The 23,876-nt window shown below is 34.2% G+C and overlaps 2 protein-coding genes across 2 annotated transcripts; one reads left to right on the plus strand and one right to left on the minus strand.

The window, feature by feature from the left end:
• The first annotated feature begins 1,918 nt into the window (after positions 1-1,918).
• LOC107029334 (mitochondrial uncoupling protein 1) lies at positions 1,919-6,955 on the plus strand. Its single transcript, XM_015230725.2, has 9 exons — positions 1,919-2,214; positions 3,391-3,609; positions 3,698-3,776; positions 4,019-4,152; positions 4,791-4,889; positions 5,013-5,117; positions 5,960-6,034; positions 6,339-6,425; positions 6,601-6,955. The coding sequence occupies exons 1-9, from the start codon at positions 2,128-2,130 to the stop codon at positions 6,634-6,636; spliced, it is 921 nt and encodes a 306-aa protein (XP_015086211.1). The 5' UTR covers positions 1,919-2,127; the 3' UTR covers positions 6,637-6,955.
• Positions 6,956-18,835: 11,880 nt separating this feature from the next.
• LOC107029935 (probable LRR receptor-like serine/threonine-protein kinase At4g36180) lies at positions 18,836-20,265 on the minus strand. Its single transcript, XM_015231368.2, has one exon. The coding sequence runs from the start codon at positions 20,183-20,185 to the stop codon at positions 18,836-18,838; it is 1,350 nt and encodes a 449-aa protein (XP_015086854.1). The 5' UTR covers positions 20,186-20,265.
• Between the last annotated feature and the right edge of the window lie 3,611 nt (positions 20,266-23,876).

Here is a 23,876-nt window from a genome sequence, read left to right on the forward strand (position 1 = left end):
TTTAGTCTATGCACGGGGTGTAGGTATTTTATAGTAAAAATATTCAATTAGACAGTTTTTATCGAAAAATAATATTATATATATTAATAAAATAATATATAAAGTAACTAAATAACATATTTGAAACATTCGGATCATTTTATCACAGTTAACAAATCTACCATGTGAAATAGGTGGACTTCAACATGGCCCTTGAACATATGACAAGCCGTATATTCGATAGGAAAGAGTAACGTTTACACATCCTTAATAAAATGTTAGATGATTAATGAGGATCTAATCAGCATATGTGCAAGCTCCAACCAATTTCTGATTATCTAATAAAGTGTGCTTTATTCATTATTCTAAACTCCAACAATTAATAAAATAATTAGGTCAAAAGCACATGGTTGAGTGGATGAACTTGCAAATATATTATTGGAGTCCGGAGTCTTAAGGGTGAAAAATGTTAATAAAAATTTTAAAGCGGTATATAATTTTTTTTTTAAACCAAAACGGTAAAATCGCTCATGAAGTAGCGATTTTGTCCGCTTGAAAAAGTAAAATCGCTGCAATAGCAGCCATTTCTTAAATTTGATTTTTTTTTTTAAAAAAAAATTAAACAAAATCGCTCTCAAAGGAGCGATTTCCAAACTAAAATTTTCTTTTTTTAATATGTCGCTGCTGAGGCAGCGACTTAAGTTTAATTTTTTTATAAATTATTTTTTGCTCCTTTTTTTTTTAAAGTTTAAATAATTTTTTGTTTTAAAAAAATCAAATCGCAACGATTTTTAATTAAATTTTTTTCTTTTTTTTTTAAATCAAATCGCTAAAAAAGATTTTGATTTAAGGCAGCGATTTGATTTTAAAAAATAAATAAATAAATTTAATTAAAAATCGCTGCAATTTGTTTTTTTTTAAAAAAATTATTTAAACTTAAAAAAAAGCAAAAAATAATTAAAAAAAATTGAACTCAAGTCGCTGCCTCAGCAGCGACATAACAAAAATAATATATAGCAGCGATTTTACTTTTTTCGACGGACAAAATCGCTACTTATTGATCGATTTTGTCGTTTTAGTTAAAAAGAAAAATTCATATACCATTTTGAAATTTTTGTTAACATTTTTCACCCTTTAGACTCCGAACTCTATATTATTGCCTTTATTCATCTTTAGCTTCATATTATTATTATATATATTATTTTTATTTTATTACCTTCTATGTAAGGATATTCATCTTTCACACTTCTATCCTTTTGTTAACATGAGTTTACCCTTCCTCTCTTAAAGAAAAAAAAATAGTTTTTTTTTTGGAAGTTGGCTAAGTTTTATATAATCGATTCTTTACTTTATAATTTCTCTTACCTATTTCCTTTATCCCCTGCCCTTTTTTGGAAAAATAAAGCTAAGATCAATTTTGTGTTAAGTATTTATATTAAAGTATAACTAATTTTAATTCACAAGAATAAAAATTCGATAATTTAAATATTTATTTCCTCCGTTTAAAAAAGGATAATTTATTTTGACTTGTAACAGAGTTTAAGAAAAGAAAGAAGACTTTTTAATTTTGTAATTTTAAATTAAAGTTATGTCAAATATATCGACGTATCCTTTAATCTTGTGGTCTTGCCATGTGAAAAGTTAAAGTTAAATTATTGCCGAAAAAGGAAAGATGTCATTCTTTTTTAAATAAACTAAAAGGAAATAGTAACATTTTCTTTAAAACAAAAAAAAATATTATTTAATAAGATACAAAATTCAAACTCAAAATTTTTAAATAGAAATATTTTTTTTAAAAATAAAAAAGATATTATTTAATAAGATACATAACTCGAACTCAAAATCTTTAATAACGGAGAATAACAATTTGAATAGGAAAGAAAACAGACTAGTGCTGACTGAGCAAGCCAAACCAATGAAATATTAGTAGTAAATGACAGCAATGGCCGTTGCGTAGGACAAGCACAGCAGCAGCCCGTTTTCGCATTTCCCAAGATTCTCTCTGCAAAATCTTTATATAATTGCCCCTAAAACCCCATCTTTTACATACCCATTTCTTCTTCTTGAATATCTTGCTCTGTGATCATCTGTACTCATCTCGTAGAACCCTTTTAGCTTCTCTTTGTTTTTTTTTTGGTCAATTTAGTCATGGGAGGAGGAGATCACGGCGGCAAATCGGATATCTCATTCGCCGGAATATTCGCAAGTAGCGCCTTTGCTGCTTGTTTCGCTGAGGTAATTCTTCCATCTATCTAATCTCTTTTTTGCAATCTTTTCTTGAAATTTGCAGTCTTATATCTGTTTCTAAGATTTTGATGATTCGAATAGGAGAAATGGGGTTGTTCCTTTTTCCTTTTTCTTTTTTGGTTTCTGAATTGGGGAATTGCTGATCCCATTGAGCTGTTAAGTGTTTATGAGCTTATAATCCTCTGTTAAATCCTTTACTGGGTTGCTTTGCTGGTAAATTTAAATTTTGTTTTGATCTCCTAATGCTGTATGTTTGTATTAAGGTGCAATCTGTTTGGGAAGATAAATGAGTCTCTTGGTTGAGTGTTTGAGTCATGCGGGAGGGTAACTGAGAACTTTATTGATAGTTCTTTTAGGGGGTTTGTTCCGGTAGATAAGTGAGGCTCGTTTGGAGGTTGGAGTCACACTGGAGGGTAAGTAGGAACACTATTGATCCTCCTTTTTAGGGGGTGGTGCATCTGTTTCGGCAGATGAGTGAGGCTTGGTTGGAGGTGCGACTCACACTGGAGGGTATGTAGGAACTCTATTGATCCTCCTTTTAAGGGGGTGGGGAATCTGTTTCGGCAGATAAGTGAGGTTTGATTGAGGGTTCGAGTCACACTGGAGGGTAAGTAGGGAAACAATTGATCCTCCTAGAAGAAAGTGAGGCTTGGTTTGTTCTATCTTTAGTTAAGAGATTAATCACCTTACTATAGCATCTGTTAAGAAGGGAAAAATCACCTTACTATAGCATCTGTTAAGAAGGGAAAGGGGATACCAGATGACCTTTAAACAAGGTGATGATGGTACAAGAGAAATTTGTTCTCATGCTTCCTTAAAAATAATTGCTTGTAGAAATTTGGTGGACTTGATTGTGATAATACTTTTGTGAAAAACCATGTCTTGCTTAAATTTGGAGGAATCAGTTTTCTTTCTTTTGCTTTTCATGAAGCTAGGCCTTGATTACGTATGTGGTTTTCAAAGAACAGTGTATTGCTTATGCTTATGGTTGTAGGAAATGAGGTTTCTTTAAGTTTTGATGCCGTCTTTTGGGTCATCCGGCATGTATGGTGTAGACATGTAGTAGATTCTTTTGAAGTGTGCATGCTGTGCTATTGTTCCTGTTAATGATTCCTTCACTGCCTGTTAATCTTGTTCCCTTCATACACAATTCTGTTTCTCCAGGCGTGTACTTTACCATTGGATACTGCTAAAGTTAGACTTCAGCTTCAAAAGAAGGCAGTTGAAGGGGATGGGCTAGGTTTACCTAAATATAGGGGATTATTAGGTACTGTTGGGACCATTGCAAAGGAAGAAGGAGTAGCTTCACTATGGAAGGGTATCGTACCTGGGTTACATCGTCAATGTATATACGGAGGTCTTCGGATTGGGATGTATGAACCTGTAAGTTATCATTTCTAGCGTAGCTTACAACATCTACATGTTTATTTTGTGGTTTTTGGTCTTTTACGGACTCTTGCTTGGTGAGCAGGTTAAAAACTTATATGTTGGCAAAGATCATGTTGGGGATGTGCCATTGTCTAAGAAAATACTTGCTGCACTTACAACTGGTGAGTGCCTTTTAGATGTTTTTTGTTTATCATCAGTTTGCTCAAGAGTAAGATAGTGGAGCTTTTATTTCCATTTTGAGAACATCCAGGTAGGAACTAGAAATTCAGTGTTTGATTATCAATAACGGATGTTCTGTTTTTCCTTGTATTGTTCTTTTTGCTGTTTGGTATTTCAATATATTTTTAAGTAATTTGGTATTTTAATATATTTTAAAGTAATTTGGTTATTCATTGTCAAATAGGTGCATTGGGCATTACAGTTGCAAATCCTACAGATCTAGTTAAAGTACGTCTTCAAGCTGAAGGAAAATTGCCAGCAGGCGTGCCAAGGCGTTATTCTGGAGCTCTAAATGCTTACTCAACTATAGTGAAACAGGTAATATGTCTTGTCTAGCTCAATTATTTACTAAATTATGATAACTAACGACAGGTAGGGTTGTGAAATTGTGTACACCTACTTTGGATCATGACTTGGAGCTAATTTGCCCCTTGAATTGAAATTCAAAACAACCTTAACAATAATCCGTGTTGCTATTTGAAATCCCACAATGTCTACCAATAAAGCAGGCATACAATCTGCAATTTGCCTTTAGTATGTAACATTTAACAACTATTATGACCCCAGAATTGGAGACATAACATTTCTTAACGATTCCTTTGTTGGCCTATTCTTTGATAACTGATTCCTTGTTCGACTTTCTCCTTCTCCATCTAACTTTGGTGTATTCGTTCATCCTTCTCGGAGAAAAGAGTAGTGCTTTTCTTTTCCGTGTAGTTTCTGTTCTCCTGGAAATGTTAGGAAATTATGAAAATTTCCATTTCATTTAAATCAATCAAAACTCCAAGGTCGGCAGCTTACTGGACCACTTGCAAAATAATGAAAATAGAACAGGTTTCACTAGTGAAAATTTGAGTTAACTCATGTTGACTCAATAGTTTTCCCCACAAAAAAGACTCTTATTTTAACTCTTATCTTAACCTCTTCGCATTTTGTTTTTAACACCTTGATTTTAGGAAGGAGTTCGAGCTCTGTGGACTGGTCTTGGACCCAATATTGGGCGGAATGCCATCATCAATGCAGCTGAATTAGCAAGTTATGATCAAGTGAAGGAGGTAGAGAAACCATAAATTTCTTATTATCACCTCATTTTATGTACTGTAATGTGGTGTTTTCTTGATTTGGATGTTTACGCTGTCAATCTTTTGACTTGTCGTTCTTTAAATATTTCTGTGCAGGCTGTTCTCAGGATTCCTGGGTTCACAGACAATGTTGTTACTCATTTGATTGCGGGGCTTGGAGCTGGATTTTTTGCAGTTTGCATAGGGTCCCCTGTTGATGTGGTATCTTCTATGTTCCTTATTATTTGAATTGCTTTTCTTTTAGTCCTTTCTGATGGCTACCCATGATTCAGTAATATTTGTTAATATTTTAGATCTTCTTGTCCAAATAGAGGATCTTCTTGGACACATAGGGGAAATGTTATGCATATAGTCTTACTTTTCATGAGAAAGTATCTAGCCTGTTAGACACACACCTTCATCTTGTGAGTTTGAAGTCCTCTGCTCGCGAGTTCTCTTTATTATTGTGCAGTGCTTGCACAATAATAAATCTCTAGTTTGGCTGGGGTAGATATCGGAGGGATTAAAGGTTAAAAGTAACATTGGGAGTGTAAGGGGATGTTTTGTAATTAAAAGAGGATCACTGGTAAAACATAAATAAAGAGGGATAATCCGTCCTACATTGGATGGAAGCTTGTCTATTTTACTTCTATTCAAACCATACAAAGAATCATAAACAAATATAGATAATTCACTTAGGGAGAGGTAAACCAGTTAGTTTTTCTTTTCTGCACTCTTTCCTTCCCCTTCCTGGAATCAAACATAGTAGAATTGGGGTCAACAGTACTGATATATTGTTTCTTGGTTGTGTATGATGGTAATACAATTTTTTTTCATATTCGTGTTCTTAATAAGTTTGCCAATCACCAAAATGCTTCTTATGTTTTGGTTAGGTGATTTTTATTCAATACTAAAAATCTTTTAGATCACCATTTTTAATCTGTCTTCAAATTTCATCCATTTAAAGTTGCAATATCAATAGACTTTGTAAAACCTATTAGATTAATTTTGTTGATAATTCTTGCATAGCCATGAAGCACTGACATGGTAAACTGTGGATGCAGGTAAAGTCAAGAATGATGGGAGATTCCGCATACAAAAACACTCTTGATTGTTTTGTCAAGACATTGAAGAATGATGTGAGTCCATCATCTGGCCTCTCTATTGGTTATTGAAGAATCCAGCCGTTCTGCAGACATAAATTTTCCTCTTGTTTTTTTTCAAAATAACTTATTTTGGTTTCTTAGAAGATGCAGAACACTACCCAAAACAACATAACCTCTCATTTCTCTCAAGATATTTTTACTAAAACCAGCTCCCTTTTTTGTCAAATTTTCCCTGCTATTAGTTTTTTGTTTGTGTAGTTTTCAGTTCCTTGCCAACAGCAACCTTTGTGTAATGACATTAAAAATGACACTTCTCTTGTGGCCTTTATGTTTGCAGGGGCCTTTGGCTTTCTATAAAGGCTTTATCCCAAATTTTGGACGCTTGGGATCGTGGAATGTCATTATGTTTCTAACATTGGAGCAGGTAAACTCTTGTTGATAAAACTTTATGCCAGATTACTATCCCAGACTAGCACATGTTTTGCTTCAATGAGAGGCTTTCTCAATTTCCAGTAGCTTCCAGTTCACTTGGCAACACTTTGTACCATTAGGCTTTGAAAAATAAGTGGCTTACCCTTTATTTCTTATTTTTTTGGCAGGCGAAGAAGTTCGTTAAAAATTTAGAATCACCTTGATGTCAAAGAGGGGGATGGATCATCAAACAGAGGATTACTAATTTACATTAAACATGGATTTGGCTCAGCAATCATTACAAGATGGAATCGAACAAAGATATTTTTCAATATTCCCCTTCTTTTGTTTTTTCGTGAATAATTCCCATTGGAGAGAACCCATAGAAACTGCGAGAAACCAGCATTTAGTTTTTCCATTTTTTAGGGGACCCTGCTCTTACTATTCTTAGACTGCAAAATGTTTGGTTGCCAGGGCATTCTATTACTGATTTATGGAATTGACTCCAATTATAAACAATGAAGATTGAACTTGAGCTGTGTATGCTTCTGGTTGAAAAGGTGGTGTGGACAATACTACAAGGTAATAAAATTTAGCACAAAGAGGAGGCAATAGATCTAAATTGAAAAAAGAACATATCTTATAATTTTCCATGGAATATGTGAATCATATTACTACATGGCCAAAGCATACACGCCAACAAAAAAAGAAGAAGGTAATTTTGGAATTAAAGAAGTAAACAGTAAGAAACTGGACTGGCTCTGCTGAAATCAAACGACCATTAACTTCATCCATAATAACAAGACAAGATGAAGCAACACAGGATATTGTCCATGATTTATGTTGCTGCACTTGACCATCTTCGGATATAATAAATCTTTCCAAAAGATAAATTTGTTTTATATCAACCTTAGATAACGACATGTATAATAATAAGATAAGATAATGGTACGTGTAAAACATGAAAGAAAAATAATACTTCAATGCTCTAGTCTTATAAAACAAGGAAGAAGATCTACAGCCTTGTTATTACTATAGAACATATCAGCTAGGTTAGCCGATCCAACTTGTTTAGGATCGAGGCATAGTTGATTGATAGTATATACGCAACTACCTAATATAACCTACACCAATAGTTAGGTAATATAATGATTTCTGATTTTCATTTCCAACCTGATACATATATTAGGTTGTTTAGTTTATATTTGTTTACTTCTTATCTTCCTTCAGGAGATCCTCTGACATTAATACTCAACACCAAAGCAGAGAATTAATGTTTTTTTTTCAACAAATAGGGAAATACTAACTCTGGAAAAATTAATTATTCAGCAAGTTCTCTTTATTTGCTAAGTAATCAAAGATTTTATAAATGCTTGCACTAAATCAGTGCAAAATATGAAGTCTCCATTCACAAAGCAAACTAAATCAAGGAGACAGAAGCAGACTTGCAGAAATACACCACATGAGAAAAAGGACAATCAGAACTCAAAAGACAAGGGATACACCAGAACAAATCAACAAAAGCATTACTAGATAAATACAAATGTTAGAGAAGAAGATAGTGTTATTACGTGTATTAAAGTTAGTCAAAAATACAGAAATAGAAACAAGATGAAATAGACAAAAAAACTTTTAATCCGAGTCCACGGAAACTACTGTGTCTCCTTAAGAAATTTAATCCCTCACTATACCCGAGGTTGCAGATTAATTTCTCCCAAGATAAAAACGGATTAAACTGTTAAAGAAGTAGCGGTACCTCAAACTTCAATAACTTCAGCAAACGTAAGAATAGTAACAAGCCACACACAGACTTAGTCGATCGACACTTTTTGTTTATGAGAGAAAATGTATGCAGAGAGAAGGAAAAGATTTTCAGTGTTTGAAAAAATGAAAAATGAACTCGTTATTTTTACAGAAAGTTGTCTTTTGAGAAAAATAACAACTTTTCGGAAGGATGTGTCTTTTGGGAAAAATAACGACTTTTTCGAAATCAGATTGTTATTATTGTTGCAGGCGAATTTCAAATAAATTCCATTACACCAAAATCAATTTTGTTATTTAACTAACATTCTGAATTAATTTATAAGAGAAAAGAAATTGATTAAATAAATTTTGTCAAAAAATTTATCAATCAATCACATCATTTGCCAAATCCAAAGCCAAAGCCAAAGTCAGCGACGACGGCGCGAGGTGACACCTTCTTCTTAACCCTTTAAGAAGTATACGAAGTGTTTCCTAACATAAGGACAACAAATTCCTTTCTTCTACCAATATGGGAGAAATGACCTTTCAATTACACTTGACAAATTACTTTTCATTTTTCCTCCAAAATTGGTTCCCTCACTTTTCCATTTTTCTCTTCTGTTTTCCCATTCACATTTTGCTAAAATCTAACAGATAGCACACAGAACAAGAATGATTTTCATGTCCAAAAGAACATGAACACTGGAGAAGTACAAAAATGAGACATGTCCTTGATCAATAGTAAGGAAATCCCGATATGTTCCTTCAGGCTCCTTTTCTGCAGGAAAAACTATAATAAAAATGTGTACATTCAGAAAAAAGATCAAACTCAACATATATATAACCAAATAAAAATTGGAGAGCCGGTACCATTGACAGGTGGTGCCCTGAGGCCAAGAACCCACATAAAATCATTAGCAGAAGAATCATTTCGTCTAGTTTTTTTCATTGTTGTTGCTTTCTTTCAACAATAGTTATTCTGTTTTCAGGTGATACTAGAAGATCTGTAGTCTTCAGAGGGGTTTTACTAATGCAACTTAGTATTGATTTTCCTAATTAAGCACATAATTCAAATAAGCCCCAAATTGGAAAAACTTTGACTACTTCTTTTTATAGACATAATCCTACTCATTGGCATTTACAAAGTACAATCCAAACTTTAGGATTCAGCGGATCATGTTTGGCAAAATGACGTTTGAATTCCGCATTGCCAAAAATTCATGGACTATTGCATGTAAAAATATGAAAAAAATGGAAGGTTTACCAGCTTCGGGGCTCGTTTGACCTTGAAAATGAGTCGCTTAGGCTGTTAGGGCCAACTAGCTCCATAGCTATGGTCTTAACAAACGTCCTTGAAAAATTTCTGAAAAAATGACGTTGAAATTCCGGATTACCAAAAAAGATGGTGAACTATAGCACACGAAAATTGACAAAATGAGGGGGGGGGGGTGTTTACGTGCTCCGGAGCTCATTTGACCATGAAAATGGATTGTTTTTACCGACAGCGCCAACTGGGTCCATAACTAAGGTCTTAAAAGATGTCCACAAAATATTTTAGCAAAAATGACGTTGGGATTTCAAATCACCAAAAATCTAGGATTATAGTACACGAAAATTGATAAAATAGGGGTTTACCTACTCTGGGGCTCGTTTGACCTTGAAAATGAGTTGTCGTGGACGTATGGGCCAACTGGGTCCATAAATAAGATTTTAACAGACGTCCATGAAAAATTTTGACAAAAATGACGCATGAATTTTGAATCGCCAAAAATTCATAGAGTATTGCACACAAAAATCGACAAAAATTAGGGGTTTACCCGCACCGGGGATCGTTTGACCTTGAAAATGGACCGTTTTGACCGTCAGGGCCAACTGAATCCTTAGATAAGTTCTTAACGGAAGTCCATGAAAAAATTTAGAAAAAATGGCGTTGGAATTCTAGATCTTCGAAAGAGATGGCGAATTATAGCACACAAAAATCGACAAAATGGAGGGGGGGGGGGTTTACCTGCACTAACTCATTTGACCTTAAAAATAGGTCATTTGGCCGTCAGAGCAAACTAGGTCCATAGATAAGGTCTTAACCGACATAAATGAAAAGATTTGGCAAAAATGACGTCACAATTCTGGATCACCAAAACCCCATAAACTAAAGAACACAAAAATCACTAATTTGGGTGGTTTACCTACTTCGTGGTTCGTTTGACCCTGAAAATGGTTCGTTTTGGTTTTCAGGGCCAACTGGATCCACAACTGAGGTCTTAACGGCCATCCATGACAAATTTCGGCAAAAATGACATCGGAATTCTGGATCACCAAAACCCCATGGACTATAGCACACGAAAATCGATAAAAATAGAGAGTTTACTTGCTCTGGGGCTTGTTTGACCATTAAAATGGGCCGTTTTGTCTGTATGGGACAACTAGTCCATATAAAGTGTCTTAACGGACGCCCATGAAAAATTTTGACAAAAATAACTTCGAAATTCCAGATTATCAAAAAAGATGGTGAACTTCACACGAAAATCCACAAAATTGAGTTTTTTTTACAAACTTTGGGGCTCATTTGACCTTGAAAATTGGCCGTTTTGATAGTATGTGCCAACTCGATCCAGAGCTTACGTCTTAACGGACGTTTATGAAAGTTTTTTTGACAAAAATGACGTCAAAATTCTGGATCGCCAAAAATCCATAGGCTATGCATATATTAATTGGCAAAATGGGGGGTTTACCTGCATCGGGGCTCGTTTCACCTTGAAATGGGTCATTTTAGCCGACAAGGCCAACTTGTTCCATAACTAAGGTCTTAACGGACCTCATTGAAATTTTTTGGAAAAACTAATGTTAGAAACCCAAATCACCAAAAAAAATGGTGAATTATATAACACACGAAAATCTGCTAAATGGGGGTTTGCTGGGGGAATTGTTTGACCTTGAAAATGGGTCATTTTGATTGTCATAGCTAACTTGGTCCATAACTAATGTCTTAACGGGTGTCAAGGAGACAGAAACAGACTTGCAGAAATACACCACATGAAAAAAAGGACAATCAGAAGACAAGGGAGACACCAGAACAAATCAACAAAAGCATTACTAGATAAATACAAATGTTAGAGAAGAAGATAGTGTTATTACGTGTATTAAGGTTAGTCAAAAATACATAAACAGAAACAAGATGAAATAGACAGAAAAACTTTTAATCCGACCGAGTCCATAGAAACTATTGTGTCTCCTTAAGAAATTTAATCCCCTCACTAACCCAAGATTGCAGATTAATTTCTCCCAAGATAAAATGGATTAACTTGTTAAAGAATTAGTGGTACCTCAAACTTCAATAACTTCAGCAAACGTAAGAATAGTAACAAGCCACACACAGACTTAGTGGATCGACACTTTTTGTTTATGAGAGAAAATGTATGCAGAGAGAAGGAAAAATTTTTCAGTGTTTGAAAAATGAAAAATGACTTTCTTTTATAGCCATTTTCAGCAAGAAACGTGTCTGTTCATAAAAATCTGTTTAGACTCGTTATTTTTCCAAAAAATTTTGTCTTTTGAGAAAAATAACAACTTTTCGGAAGGATGTGTCTTTTGGGAAAAATAACGACTTTTCCAAAATCAGATCTATATTACTGTTGCAGGCGAATTTCAAATAAATTCCATTGCGCCAAAATCAATTCTGTTATTTAAGTAACATTCTAAATTAATTTATATGAGAAAAGAAATTGATTAACAGAATTTTGTCAAAAATTTTTATCAATCAATCACATCATTTGCCAAATCCAAAGCCAAAGCCAAAGCCAAAGTCAGCGACGAGGGCGCGAGGGGACACCTTCTTCTTAACCCTTTAAGAAGTATATGAAATGTTTCCTAACATATAGACAACAAATTCCTTTCTTCTACCAATATGAGAGAAATGACCTTTCATTTGCACTTGACATATTACTTTTCATTTTTCCTCCAAAATTGATTCCCTCACTTTTCCATTTTCCCCTATAGTTTTCCCATTCACATTTTGCTAAAACTTAACAGATAGCACACAGAACAAGAATGATTTTCATGTCCAAAAGAACATGAACAGTGGAGAAGTACAAAAATGAGACATGTCTTTGATCAATAGTAAGGAAATCCCGATATGTTCCTTCAGGCTCCTTTTCTGCAGGAAAAACTATAATAAAAATGTGTACATTCAGAAAAAAGATCAAACTCAACAGATATATAACCAAATAAAAATTGGAGAGCCGGTACCATTGATAGGTGGTGCCCTGAGGCCAAAAACCCATATAAAATCATTAGAAGAAGAATCATTTCGTCTAGTTTTTTTCATTTTTGTTGCTTTCTTTCAACAATAGTTATTTTGTTGTCAGGTGATGCTAGAAGATCTGTAGTCTTTAGAGGGGTTTTACTAATGCAGCTTAGTATTGATTTTCCTAATTAAGCACATAATTCAAATAAGCCCCAAATTTGAAAAACTTTGACTACTTCTTTTTATAGACATAATCCTACTCATTGGCATTTACAAAGTACAATCCAAACTTTAGGATTCAGCGGATCATGTTCGGCAAAATGACTTCTGAATTTCGCATCATCAAAAATTCATGGACTATTGCACGTAAAAATATGAAAAAAATGGGCGGTTTACCAGCTTGGGGGCTTGTTTGACCTTGAAAATGAGTCGCTTAGGCTGTTAGGGCCAACTAGCTCCATAGCTATGGTCTTAACAGACGTCCTTGAAAAATTTCTGAAAAAATAACGTTGAAATTCCGAATCACCAAAAAAGATGGTGAACTATAGCACACGAAAATCAACAAAATGAGGGGGGGTTATGTGCTCGGAGCTCATTTGACCATGAAAATGAGTTGTTTTGACAGACAACGCCAACTGGGTCCATAACTATCTTAAAAGATGTCCATAAAATATTTTAGCAAAAATAACGTCGGGATTTCAAATCATCAAAAATCATAGATTATAGCACACCAAAATTGACAAAATAGGGGTTTACCTGCTCTGGGGTTCGTTTGACCTTGAAAATGAGTTGTCGTGGACGTATGGGCCAACTGGGTCAATAGATAAGATTTTAACGGACGTCTATGAAAATTTTTGGCAAAAATGACGCCTGAATTTTGGATCACCAAAAATCCATAGATTATTGCACACAAAAATCGGCAAAAATTAGGGGTTTACCCGCACCGGGAATCGTTTGACCTTGAAAATGGGCCGTTTTGGACGTCAGGGCCAACTGAATCCTTAGCTAAGTTCCTAACGGAAGTCCATGAAAAAATTTAGAAAAAATGGCGTTGGAATTCTAGATCTTCGAAAGAGATGGTGAATTATAGCACACACAAATCGACAAAATTGGGGGGAGGGGGGTTTACCTGCACTGACTTGTTTGACCTTGAAAATGGGTCATTTTGGCCGTTAGGGCAAACTAGGTGCATAGATAAGGTCTTAACCGACATAAATGAAAAGTTTTGGCAAAAATGGCGTCACAATTCTGGATCACCAAACCCCATAAACTAAAGAACACAAAAATCAGTAATTTGGCTGGTTTACCTACTTCGTGGTTCGTTTGACCTTGAAAATGATCCGTTTTGGTTTTCAGGGCCAACTGGATCCACAACTGAGGTCTTAACGGCCATCCATGAAAAATTTCAGCAAAAATGACATCGGAATTTTGGATCACCAAAAACCCATGGACTATAGCACACGAAAATCGATAAAAATGGAGAGTTTACTTGCTCTGGGGCTTGTTTGACCATTAAAATGGATCGTTTTGGTTGTATGGGACAACTAGTCCATAGAAAGTGTCTTAACGGACACCCATGAAAAATTTCAACAAAAAAGACTTCAAAATTCCAGATTATCAAAAAAGATGATGAACTTCACACAAAAATCGATAAAATTGAGATTTTTTTACAAACTTTGAGGCTCATTTGACCTTGAAAATTGGCCGTTTTGATAGTATGTGTCAACTCGGTCCAGAGCTTACGTCTTAACGGACGTTTATGAAGTTTTTTTGACAAAAATGACGTCAAAATTCTGGATCGCCAAAAATCCATAGGCTATGCATATAAAAATTGGCAAAATTGGGGTTTACCAGCTCCGGGGCTTGTTTCACCTTGAAATGGGTCATTTTAGCCGTTAGGGCCAACTTGTTCCAAAACTAAGGTCTTAGCGGACCTCATTGAAATTTTTTGGAAAAACTAATGTTAGAAACCCGAATCACCAAAAAAGATAGTGAAGTATATAACACACGAAAATCTGCTAAATGGGGGTTTGCTCGGGGAATTGATGACCTTGAAAATGGGTCGATTTGGTTGTCATGGCTAACTTGGTCCATAACTAATGTTTTAACGGGTGTCAATGAAACATTCGGCAAAAATGACGCCGAAATTCCGAATCATTAAAAATCCATGGACAATATCACAAGAAAATCGGCAAAATGAGGGTACCTATTTTGAGGCTCGTTTGACCTTGAGAATGAGTCATTTTGACCGTCAAGGCCAACTGGGTTCATACACAAGGTCTTAATAGAAGTCCACAAAAAATTGACAAAAATGACGTCAGAATTTGCATCACCAAAATTCCATGAAGTATAGCACACAAAAATTGATAAAATGAGGGGGTTTACCTGCTCCGGGACACGTTTGACCTTGACAATGGGTCCTTTTGGCCGTATGGACCAGCTGGGTTTATAGCTAAGGTCTTAACAGACATCCATAAAAAATTTCAGCAAAAATAAAGTCGGAATTCCGTATCTCCAAAAATACATGGAATATAGCACACAAAATCGGCAAAAATAGGGGGTTTATTGCTATGGGGCTCGTTTGACCTTGAAAATGGGTCATTTTGACGTTAGGGCCAACTAGGACCATAACTAAGGTCTTAACAAACGTCCATAAAATATTTTTGGCAAAATTTACGTGTAATTCCAGATCACCAAAAGAGATGGTGAACTATAGCACATAAAAATTGGTAAAATGGGGGGCTTACCTGCTTCGGGGCTCTTTTGACCTTGGAAATGGGTCATTTTGGCCGTCAAGTCCAGCTGGTTCCAAATCTAAGATCTTAACGGATGTCAATGAGACATTATGGCAAAAATGACGCCGGAATTTTGGATGTAACACACAAAAATGGGTATAATATGAGTTTTATCTACTTTGGGGCTAGTTTGACCTTCAAAATGAGCTGTTTTGGTCTTATGAGCCAACTGGTTCCATAGCTACGGTCTTAATGAATGTCCATAAAAAATTTCGGCAAAAATGACATCTGAATTCCAGATTGCCAAAGAGTTATGGACTATAACACACAAAAATTTTCCAAAATTGGAGGTTTACCTGCTCCAGGGCTCATTTGACCTTGAATTTGGGTTGTTTGGGTCATCAGGACCAACTGGCTCCATAGTTATGTTCTTAATGGATGTCCACGAAAAATTGCAAAAAAAATGATGTCGAAATTCCGGATCATCAAAAAAGATAGTAAACTATCGCACACAAAAATCAGTTAAATGATGGGGCTTTTCCAGGGTTTGTTTGGCCTTGAAAATGGGTTGTTTTGTCCGTATGGGCCAACTGGGTCCATAACTAAGGTATTAACGTACATCCATTAAAAGTTTGGGCAAAAATGACGTCTGAATTACAGATCGCCAAAACTCCATGAACTATATAGCACACAAAAATCAGCAAAAATAGGGAGTTTACCTGCTCTGGGCTCGTTTGACCTTGAAAATAGGTCATTTTAGCCATCAGGGCTAATTGGCTCCATAACTAAGGTAATAAACAACGTCCATGAAAAATTTATGAAAATATGATGTTAGAATTCTGGATCACAAATAAAAGGTGAACTAAAGCATACGAAATACGAAAAAATGGGGGTTTACTTGCTCCGGTGCTCGTTTGACCTTAAAAATCAGTTGTTTTGACCGTCAAGGCCATATGAGTCCATAGTTAAGGTCTTAACGGACGCCTATGAAATATTTTGGCAAAACTAACATCAAAATTCTGAATCACCAGCAAAATAGGGGTTTACCTTCTTCGAGACTCGTTTGACCTATAAAATGGGCTGTTTTGGCCTTAAGGGAAAACTAGGTCCATAAACGTCCATGAAGATTTTTGGCAAAAATGATGTTGGAATTCTAGATCACCAAAAATCCATGGACTATTAGCACACGAAAATAAGCAAAATGGGGGATTTACATGCTCTAATATCCGTTTGACCTTTAAAATGGGTCATTTTGGTTGTGTGAGCCAACTTGTCCATAGTTATTGTCTTAACGGACATCCATGAAAAAGTTTTGGAAAAAATGACATTAGAATTCTGGATCGCCAACAATCCATAGACTATAACACACAAAAATCGGTAAAAATGGGGGGTTTACTTACTTCGAGGCTCGTTTGACCTTAAAAATGAACAATTTTAGCAGTCAGGGCCATCTGGGTCCATAACTTAGGTCTTACCGAACGTCTATGAAATTTTTTGGAAAACATGACGTCGCAATTTGGGATCAACAAAAAAGATGGTGAACTATAACACCCGAAAATCAGCAAAATAGGGGGTTTACCTGCTCTAGGCTCGTTTCACCTTGAAATGGGTCGTTTTGGTTATTAGGGCCAACAAGGTCCATAACTAAGATCTTATTGACGTACATGAAAAAGTTTGACAAAAATGACGTCGGAATTCTGGGCCACCAAAAATCCATGGACTGTAGCACACAAAAATTGGCAAAATGGGGGATTTACTTGCTTCGGAATTCGTTTGACCTTGAAAATGAGTCGTTTTGGCCGTATGGGCCAAATGGATCCATAGCTAAGGTCTTAGCGGACCTTCAAAAAATTTTTTGGCAAATATGACATATGAATTCCAGATCGCCAAAAATTCATGGACTATATAGCGCACAAAAATCAGCAAAAATGAGGGGTTTGCGTGCTGTGGACTTGTTTGACCTTGAAAATTGACCGTTTTGGCTGTTGGGGTGAAATGACTCCATAGCTAAGGTCTTGACGGATATCCATGAAATTTTTTGTAAAAATGACGTCGAAATTTCAGATCACAAAAAATCCATGGACTATATAGCACACGAAAATTAGCAAAAATTGGGTAGGGGGTGTTACCTGCTCCGGGGCTCATTAGACCTTGAAAATAGACCGTTTTGGCCGTATGACCAACTAGGTCCACAACTAATGTCTCAACGGGAGTCTATGAAACATTTCAGCAAAAATGACGTCGTAATTCCGAATCACCAAAAAATCCATGGACTATCACACAAAAATTGGCAAAATGGGGGGTACGGTTCCTCTCCTTCCTCTTGAACCTCGAACAAAAAATCGATCTCGCCATCAGCTCGACTAAGGGTTTCGAATCGAAAAAGTAAACTGAACTTTACTTAAGACGAAGTCTCAAATAGGGTGCAAATTGAGGTGAACAGACTAGACCGAACCTCCCTACGTCAAGAGCTTTTACCTTCTCCGGGGCTCGTTTGACCTTGAAAATGGGTCATTTTGTCCATCAAGGACAACAGACTCCATTAGTAAGGTCTTAATGGACCTGCATGAAAAGTTTTGGGAAAAATAAAGTCGGAAAACAGAATTACCAAAAAAGATGCTGAACTATAGCACACGAGAATTTACTAAATTGGGGGATTGACATGCTCCGAGACTCGATTAACCTTGAAAATGGGTTGGTTTGGCTGTCAAGACTAACTTGGTCCATAACTAATGTCTTAACGGGAGTCAATGAAACATTTCGGCAAAATGACGTCAAAATTCTAGATCACCAAAAATCCATTGACTATATCACAGGCTAATCGGCAAAATGGGGGGCTTACCTACTCCGAGGCTTGTCTGACCTTGAGAATGGACCATTTCAGCCGCCAGGGCCAACTGGGTCCATAACCGAGGTCTTAAAAGCTGTTCATAAAATAATTTGGCAAAAATGATGTCAGAATTCTGAATGACCAAAAATCCATGAATTATATAACACACGAAAATCGATAAAATGAGAGGGTTTACCTGCTGCAGGGAATGTTTGACCTTGATAATGGGTCGTTTTGGCGTATGGGTCCATAACTAAGGTATTAACAGACATCCATTACAAAATTCAGAAAAAATGACAACTGAATTCTGGATCGCCAAAAATACATGAACTATAGCACACAAAAATCGACAAATATAGGGGGTTTACTTGCTCCGGGGATCATTTGACCTTGAAAATGGGTCATTTTGGTCGTCAGGGTGAACTGGGTCCATAACTAAGCTCTTAACGGATGTCCATGAAATTTTTTGGCAAAAATGACATCAGAATTCCAGATCATCAAAAAAGATGGTGAACTATATATAATACACGAAAATCAGCAAAATGGGAGGTTTACCTGCTCCGAGGCTCATTTGATCTTGAAAATAGGCAGTTTTGTCCATCAAGACCAACTAGATCCAATTCTAAGGTTTTAACGGACGTCCATTAAAAAATTTGACAAAATGACGCCGGAATTTTGGATCACCAAAAATCCATGAACAATAGCACACAAAAAATAGGGAACACATGGGGTTTACCTACCTCGGGAATCGTTTGACCTTCAAAATGATCATTTTTGGTCGTATGGGCCAACTAGTGCATAACTAAGGTCTTAATGGACATCAATGAAATTTTTTGACAAAAATGACATCTCAATTCCGGATTGCCAAAAATTTATGGACCATAACACAAATCATCAAAAATTGGGGGTTGACCAACAAATTCATTGTTGCAAAGAAAAAGCTTCTGCAACGAGGGTAGCTCAAAGATATATGCAGGAAGGATCCCGTTGAGTAAGTTGTTGCCTAAATTTATGTACACAAGCTCTGAGAGTCCTTCAAAATGAGCTGGAGAGAGTACACCAGTTAGACTATTATACGACAGGTCTAAGTAGGTGAGTTTGTTGGACCGTTGGAAATATGGGATAGAACTAGTGAAGTGGTTCAATGAGAAACCTAAGTAAACAAGATTTGTAAGGTTCTCCATTGTGGATGGTATTGGTCCACTGAGATTGCAATTGGAGAGCTCTAACTTGGACAAGTTCTGAAGGTTGGAAATGGACTCTGGCAATAAACCAGAAAACTTGGTGTTGCTTAGTGATATCGTCCTCAAAGATCCGTTTTTAGGAAAGTTTGGGATTCTGCCACTAAGCATCTTATTGTTTGACAAATCCAACATCTCTAGAGATTGTACTCGAAAGATTATTTCAGGAAATGCTCCGCGTAGATTACAGGAGCTGAGGGACAAGCTAGTCAAGTTGGAGAATTTGGCAAAATATTGAGGAACTGTGGTAGACAGACTGTTCTGGTCTAGATAGATGACTGAAAGAAATCGAAGGTTGGAAAGTGAATCATCAATAGGGCCTGAAACTTGACAACCACGCAAGCTCAAGACCGTCAAGTTAGGCAAATATGATGATAAAGACTGACACCACTCGTTCCTCTGAGCTGAAATGTCAACACCATCAAGGTAAAGCTCTCTAAGTTCTGTTAAGTTCTTAATGAAATCAAGACTCTCAAATTTAAGTGGCTGGAATAGAGTTGAGAGATCAAGAATAACTAACCTTGTTAATCTAGACAACATCATAGGACTTTGCCCGAAAAAACCAGCATTTGATAAATTCAGGTACTTCAAGTTGACTAAATTGTATATACCAACTGGTATACCAACGTCGAACCTGTTGTAAGCCAAATTTAGCTTTTCAAGATACTCGAAACTTAAAAGAGCACTTAAATCCTCAACTCCACAAGAAATCAACTCATTATCTAGTTCCAAGGCTATCACATGACCATAGAGATCACATTTCACCCCATCCCACTTACAACATTCACTTGTGTTGTCGTTCCAACGCGCCAACTTGGTTGACAAACTAGAATCATATTGTAGGCTGCTTTTCAACTGCAGCAACAATGACTTTTGATCATCAAGACATTTAGAGGAAACAAAGAAAATCTCATTTCCTGATAAGATTTGAAACAAAAGAATCAAGAGAAGACATAGAAAGTGTAGGGTTCTCATTTTCATTTATACAAATTTTGTTAAGCTGATGACTCAACAAGTGAAGTTAGAAAGAACTTATAAAAGGAGAAGAAGCAGAGAAAATATCAAAAGAAACTATTTAACATGTCTAGTGTTAGTCTTTTTTGGTTCATTCGGTGGAAGACTTTGAAGTTTTTCACCAAATATTTATTCAATGTGGAAAAAGTTTACCAAGGCCATGATTTCTTGCATTTTAGTTGGTTAAGACTTTGAATTTTTTTTACTAAATATAGTTATCAATGTGGGAAATGTTTATCAAGGCCACGATTTATTGCATTTTAGTGGAGTCTATGTATGTAATTTTATTGTTTTAGTTGACTCATCTGCGCCGCTAGGGGTGTTCATAGTTTTGGTAAAAACCAATTCAAATTAGTGGATCTAAATTCAAGTTAATAGGATCAACATGAGCTTCCAATACGATATGATTGAATTAAAAAAAGAAGGCCTAATATAACTCTCGGTTCGAGTATCAAGGGTGGAACCATGATTACAAGTTCGGTTGAACTCGACTACTTCGACTCTAAATTTGTAGGAATAAATTTAGAATTCAGTAACTTAAAAGAATTAAAATTCCAAACCTATAAATTTTAATTTCGAGCTTCTACGAGGTTAGAATTATGATATATTTTGATTGGAATGTATAAATTGCTGAAGAGATTGATTAGATTTCTCCTCTCACCACTAAAGGAATACTATGTTCTTCTTAATTCACCACCAAATAGTTTTCAGTTTTTTTTGTTTTTTTTTACTAATAGCGAGTTTAAAATTTTAAAAATTATTTTTAAATTTTGTGATCTTAAATTTTAAATGTACACAATATCATATCATATATTATTAAAAGAGGAAAGCCTCAAGTTGAATTACCATTTTATCCCTATACTAAATTAAAATATTATAAAATATCTAATTAGTTAAATATTAAATATGCTTAAATTGCTAATTAAGTTGATTCACTTATTGTTAAAATAAAGTAGGAGAATGAATAGTTGCAAAAATAATTAATTATAAAGTTATTACGAAAAGGTATTCGAGAAACTTTTCATTTCTCTATCTGATCAGTTTTAGGTGTAATTTTGTCATAATGTGTATCAATACCACACCTCCGTTATCTCTTCATTAATATTCACACCTTCATAATCTTTCCACACTCTCGAGAAGTTGATGGCATAATTATGAGACTTTTGATTTTACTCAATGATGTCCTATAAATTGCGGTATTTGGCACAAAAATCTATACACTTTAAAGATATTTAGGTACAGTTTGGAAGAAATTTAAAAAAATGTCTATATTTCTATTGTTTTTATCCTTTAGTATATATTTAAATCACTTTTAGCTTCCATTCATAACACTGATTACTAATTCTCCTTATCTTCATTTGTTGTTTATAGAAACGAAATGTGTACAAATTGTTAGATCTTCTAATGGAGTTTACAACGAGAGAAGGGATGTTCAAGTCTTCCCGAAGGTTGAAATCAATTTTAATTTTCGTATTATATTCATGCTTTAGATAAATTATTTTTTTTATGTATAATTACTCTTATTTTAAAAAATTCATTGTTATCATATTAAATATCATATTTTTTCCTGTTGTTTTTAACATATCAAGAGATCAAAAGAGAATTAGTAAGAAATTGCAATCGAAATTTGTAATTGAAGATGTTTTGATCTAATATAAATACTCAACAGTTAACATAATATACCGCTAGGAGTATAAATCACATCTAATCAACCGTTTGATGCAATGCTAATTAATTTTGTTTAGCTTTGGTTGCATGTTATACTATTTTTGGTTTGACAATTTTCATTTTTAAAGAAAATCATTACTTGTAGATTGTACAATGTGTTTTAATTTCTATTTGAGGAATCAATTATTAAATAGGCAATGAGAAAATCGTCTTTCGTGATTTAAATAATAAGCTCGTACTCATGATTAAGAAAGGATTTTTCAAGCGCAATTTGAAATTTTCTATTATTCTTAAATCTCATTATAAAGATTTTTTTAATATTTTATTTGATTAAATATAGTTCTTACAAAACATAACACGATAATCGTGTTTCAATTTTAACATCTATTAGTAGTTCAATACAAACTTTATAAAATAGAAATATAATTAAAAATTAAACTAATCTAACAATTTCTTAAAATTCATCTTTAACTATGATTTTCCAAATTAACAAATCTGTAACCTGAGATGAGAGTTTTAAATAACTTTTACTGCTTTTAAGTGTTGGATCATTATGACATCATAAATATTGAAGGGATGTCACTCATTAACGATTTTTAATTTTGTAAAGTGAAGAAGGGGGTTAGAGTTTAAAATTATGAGAAATTATCTTACATCTGAGTACGAGAAATCACATTTCAAATATCTAACCACTTATAAATTTGCTATAGATAAAGAAGAGTTTATTCTTATATGCACATGTATATGTATCATTCTTTAGTATCAAATTTCTAGCGATCCATCATCATATTGAGAGCCTTCAAAAGCAATTATTATTTTATTACATACTAATATTATAATTTTGTGAAACACAAAATTAAATATAATAATAATCGTAATATATATTATATTAAATATAAATATCATAATATTTGTTGCATCTATACCACATATTTGTTCTTTAAAAGACAAACAATAGACTCTCTAAACATTGTGCAAGCCTAACTTAACTTGTTAAATTTTTTTAGGTTTATATATATGTGTATATATATTCAAATAGTCAACAGGGACTAACATGAGACGCACGTGCAACGCACGTGTTCAGGACTAGTATTATTATAAGTGGAAACAAAAAAGTTGAAAGTTGAAATACCAAAATAACCCTATATAGTTGAGTTACTACAATAATACCATTATATTATTATTATTATTATTATTATTATTATTATTATTATTATTAAATAGTAATTTAAGTTTCATAACAGAAAACTTTTTACATACCACTAAGTGCATTTACGAGTATTCTTTTTGCCATTATCATTGAGTTGCATTAACAATTTTTCTTCTTAATTGCTGAATTTTGAGCACTTAAAATAATTACTGTTTTAGATTAAAAAAACTTAACATTAGAGCGTATGAAGAGAGAGGTTAGAGCATATGGAGAGATTCATACAATATCAATATTTAATTGAAGAGAATACATGGTTAGATGTCACAATTTATTATTTTTCACTTTTTAATGATTTTAATTGCTTAACTTTTTAGCTTCTACAATTAAATACATTCATTCACAACCTTTCATATACACAATTTCTCTCTTTATAAGTTAATAGAAAATATTAGTCTATTACACTTTATATTTTTCACATCTTATAGTTCTTATGTAATCTTTTATTCATTGGTCATTTTTTTTCTTATTGATATATTGCTTTGTTTAATTAANTCTTTCATTTTGTATGGAAATATAGTGTTAGATATTTGACAATCTTGACAAATCATATAATTGAGTAGTAATCTTTTTTTTAACCAATAAATATAGTGTATTCCACATGATTAAAATAAAAAGTTTTTATCAATACAATCAGAAATTCTTCAAATTCTATTGATCTTTGCAAGTTGTAACCTTAGTTGAATCTTTTACCAGAAACATCATTTTTATCCTTTAAATATTGTATAATGCATCAATTATTCTAAAATAATTATATCATTTGAAGTGTTTGGTATTAAATAA

The sequence above is a fragment of the Solanum pennellii genome, chromosome 9 (assembly GCF_001406875.1).
Source record: "Solanum pennellii chromosome 9, SPENNV200".
Taxonomy (NCBI): domain Eukaryota; kingdom Viridiplantae; phylum Streptophyta; class Magnoliopsida; order Solanales; family Solanaceae; genus Solanum; species Solanum pennellii.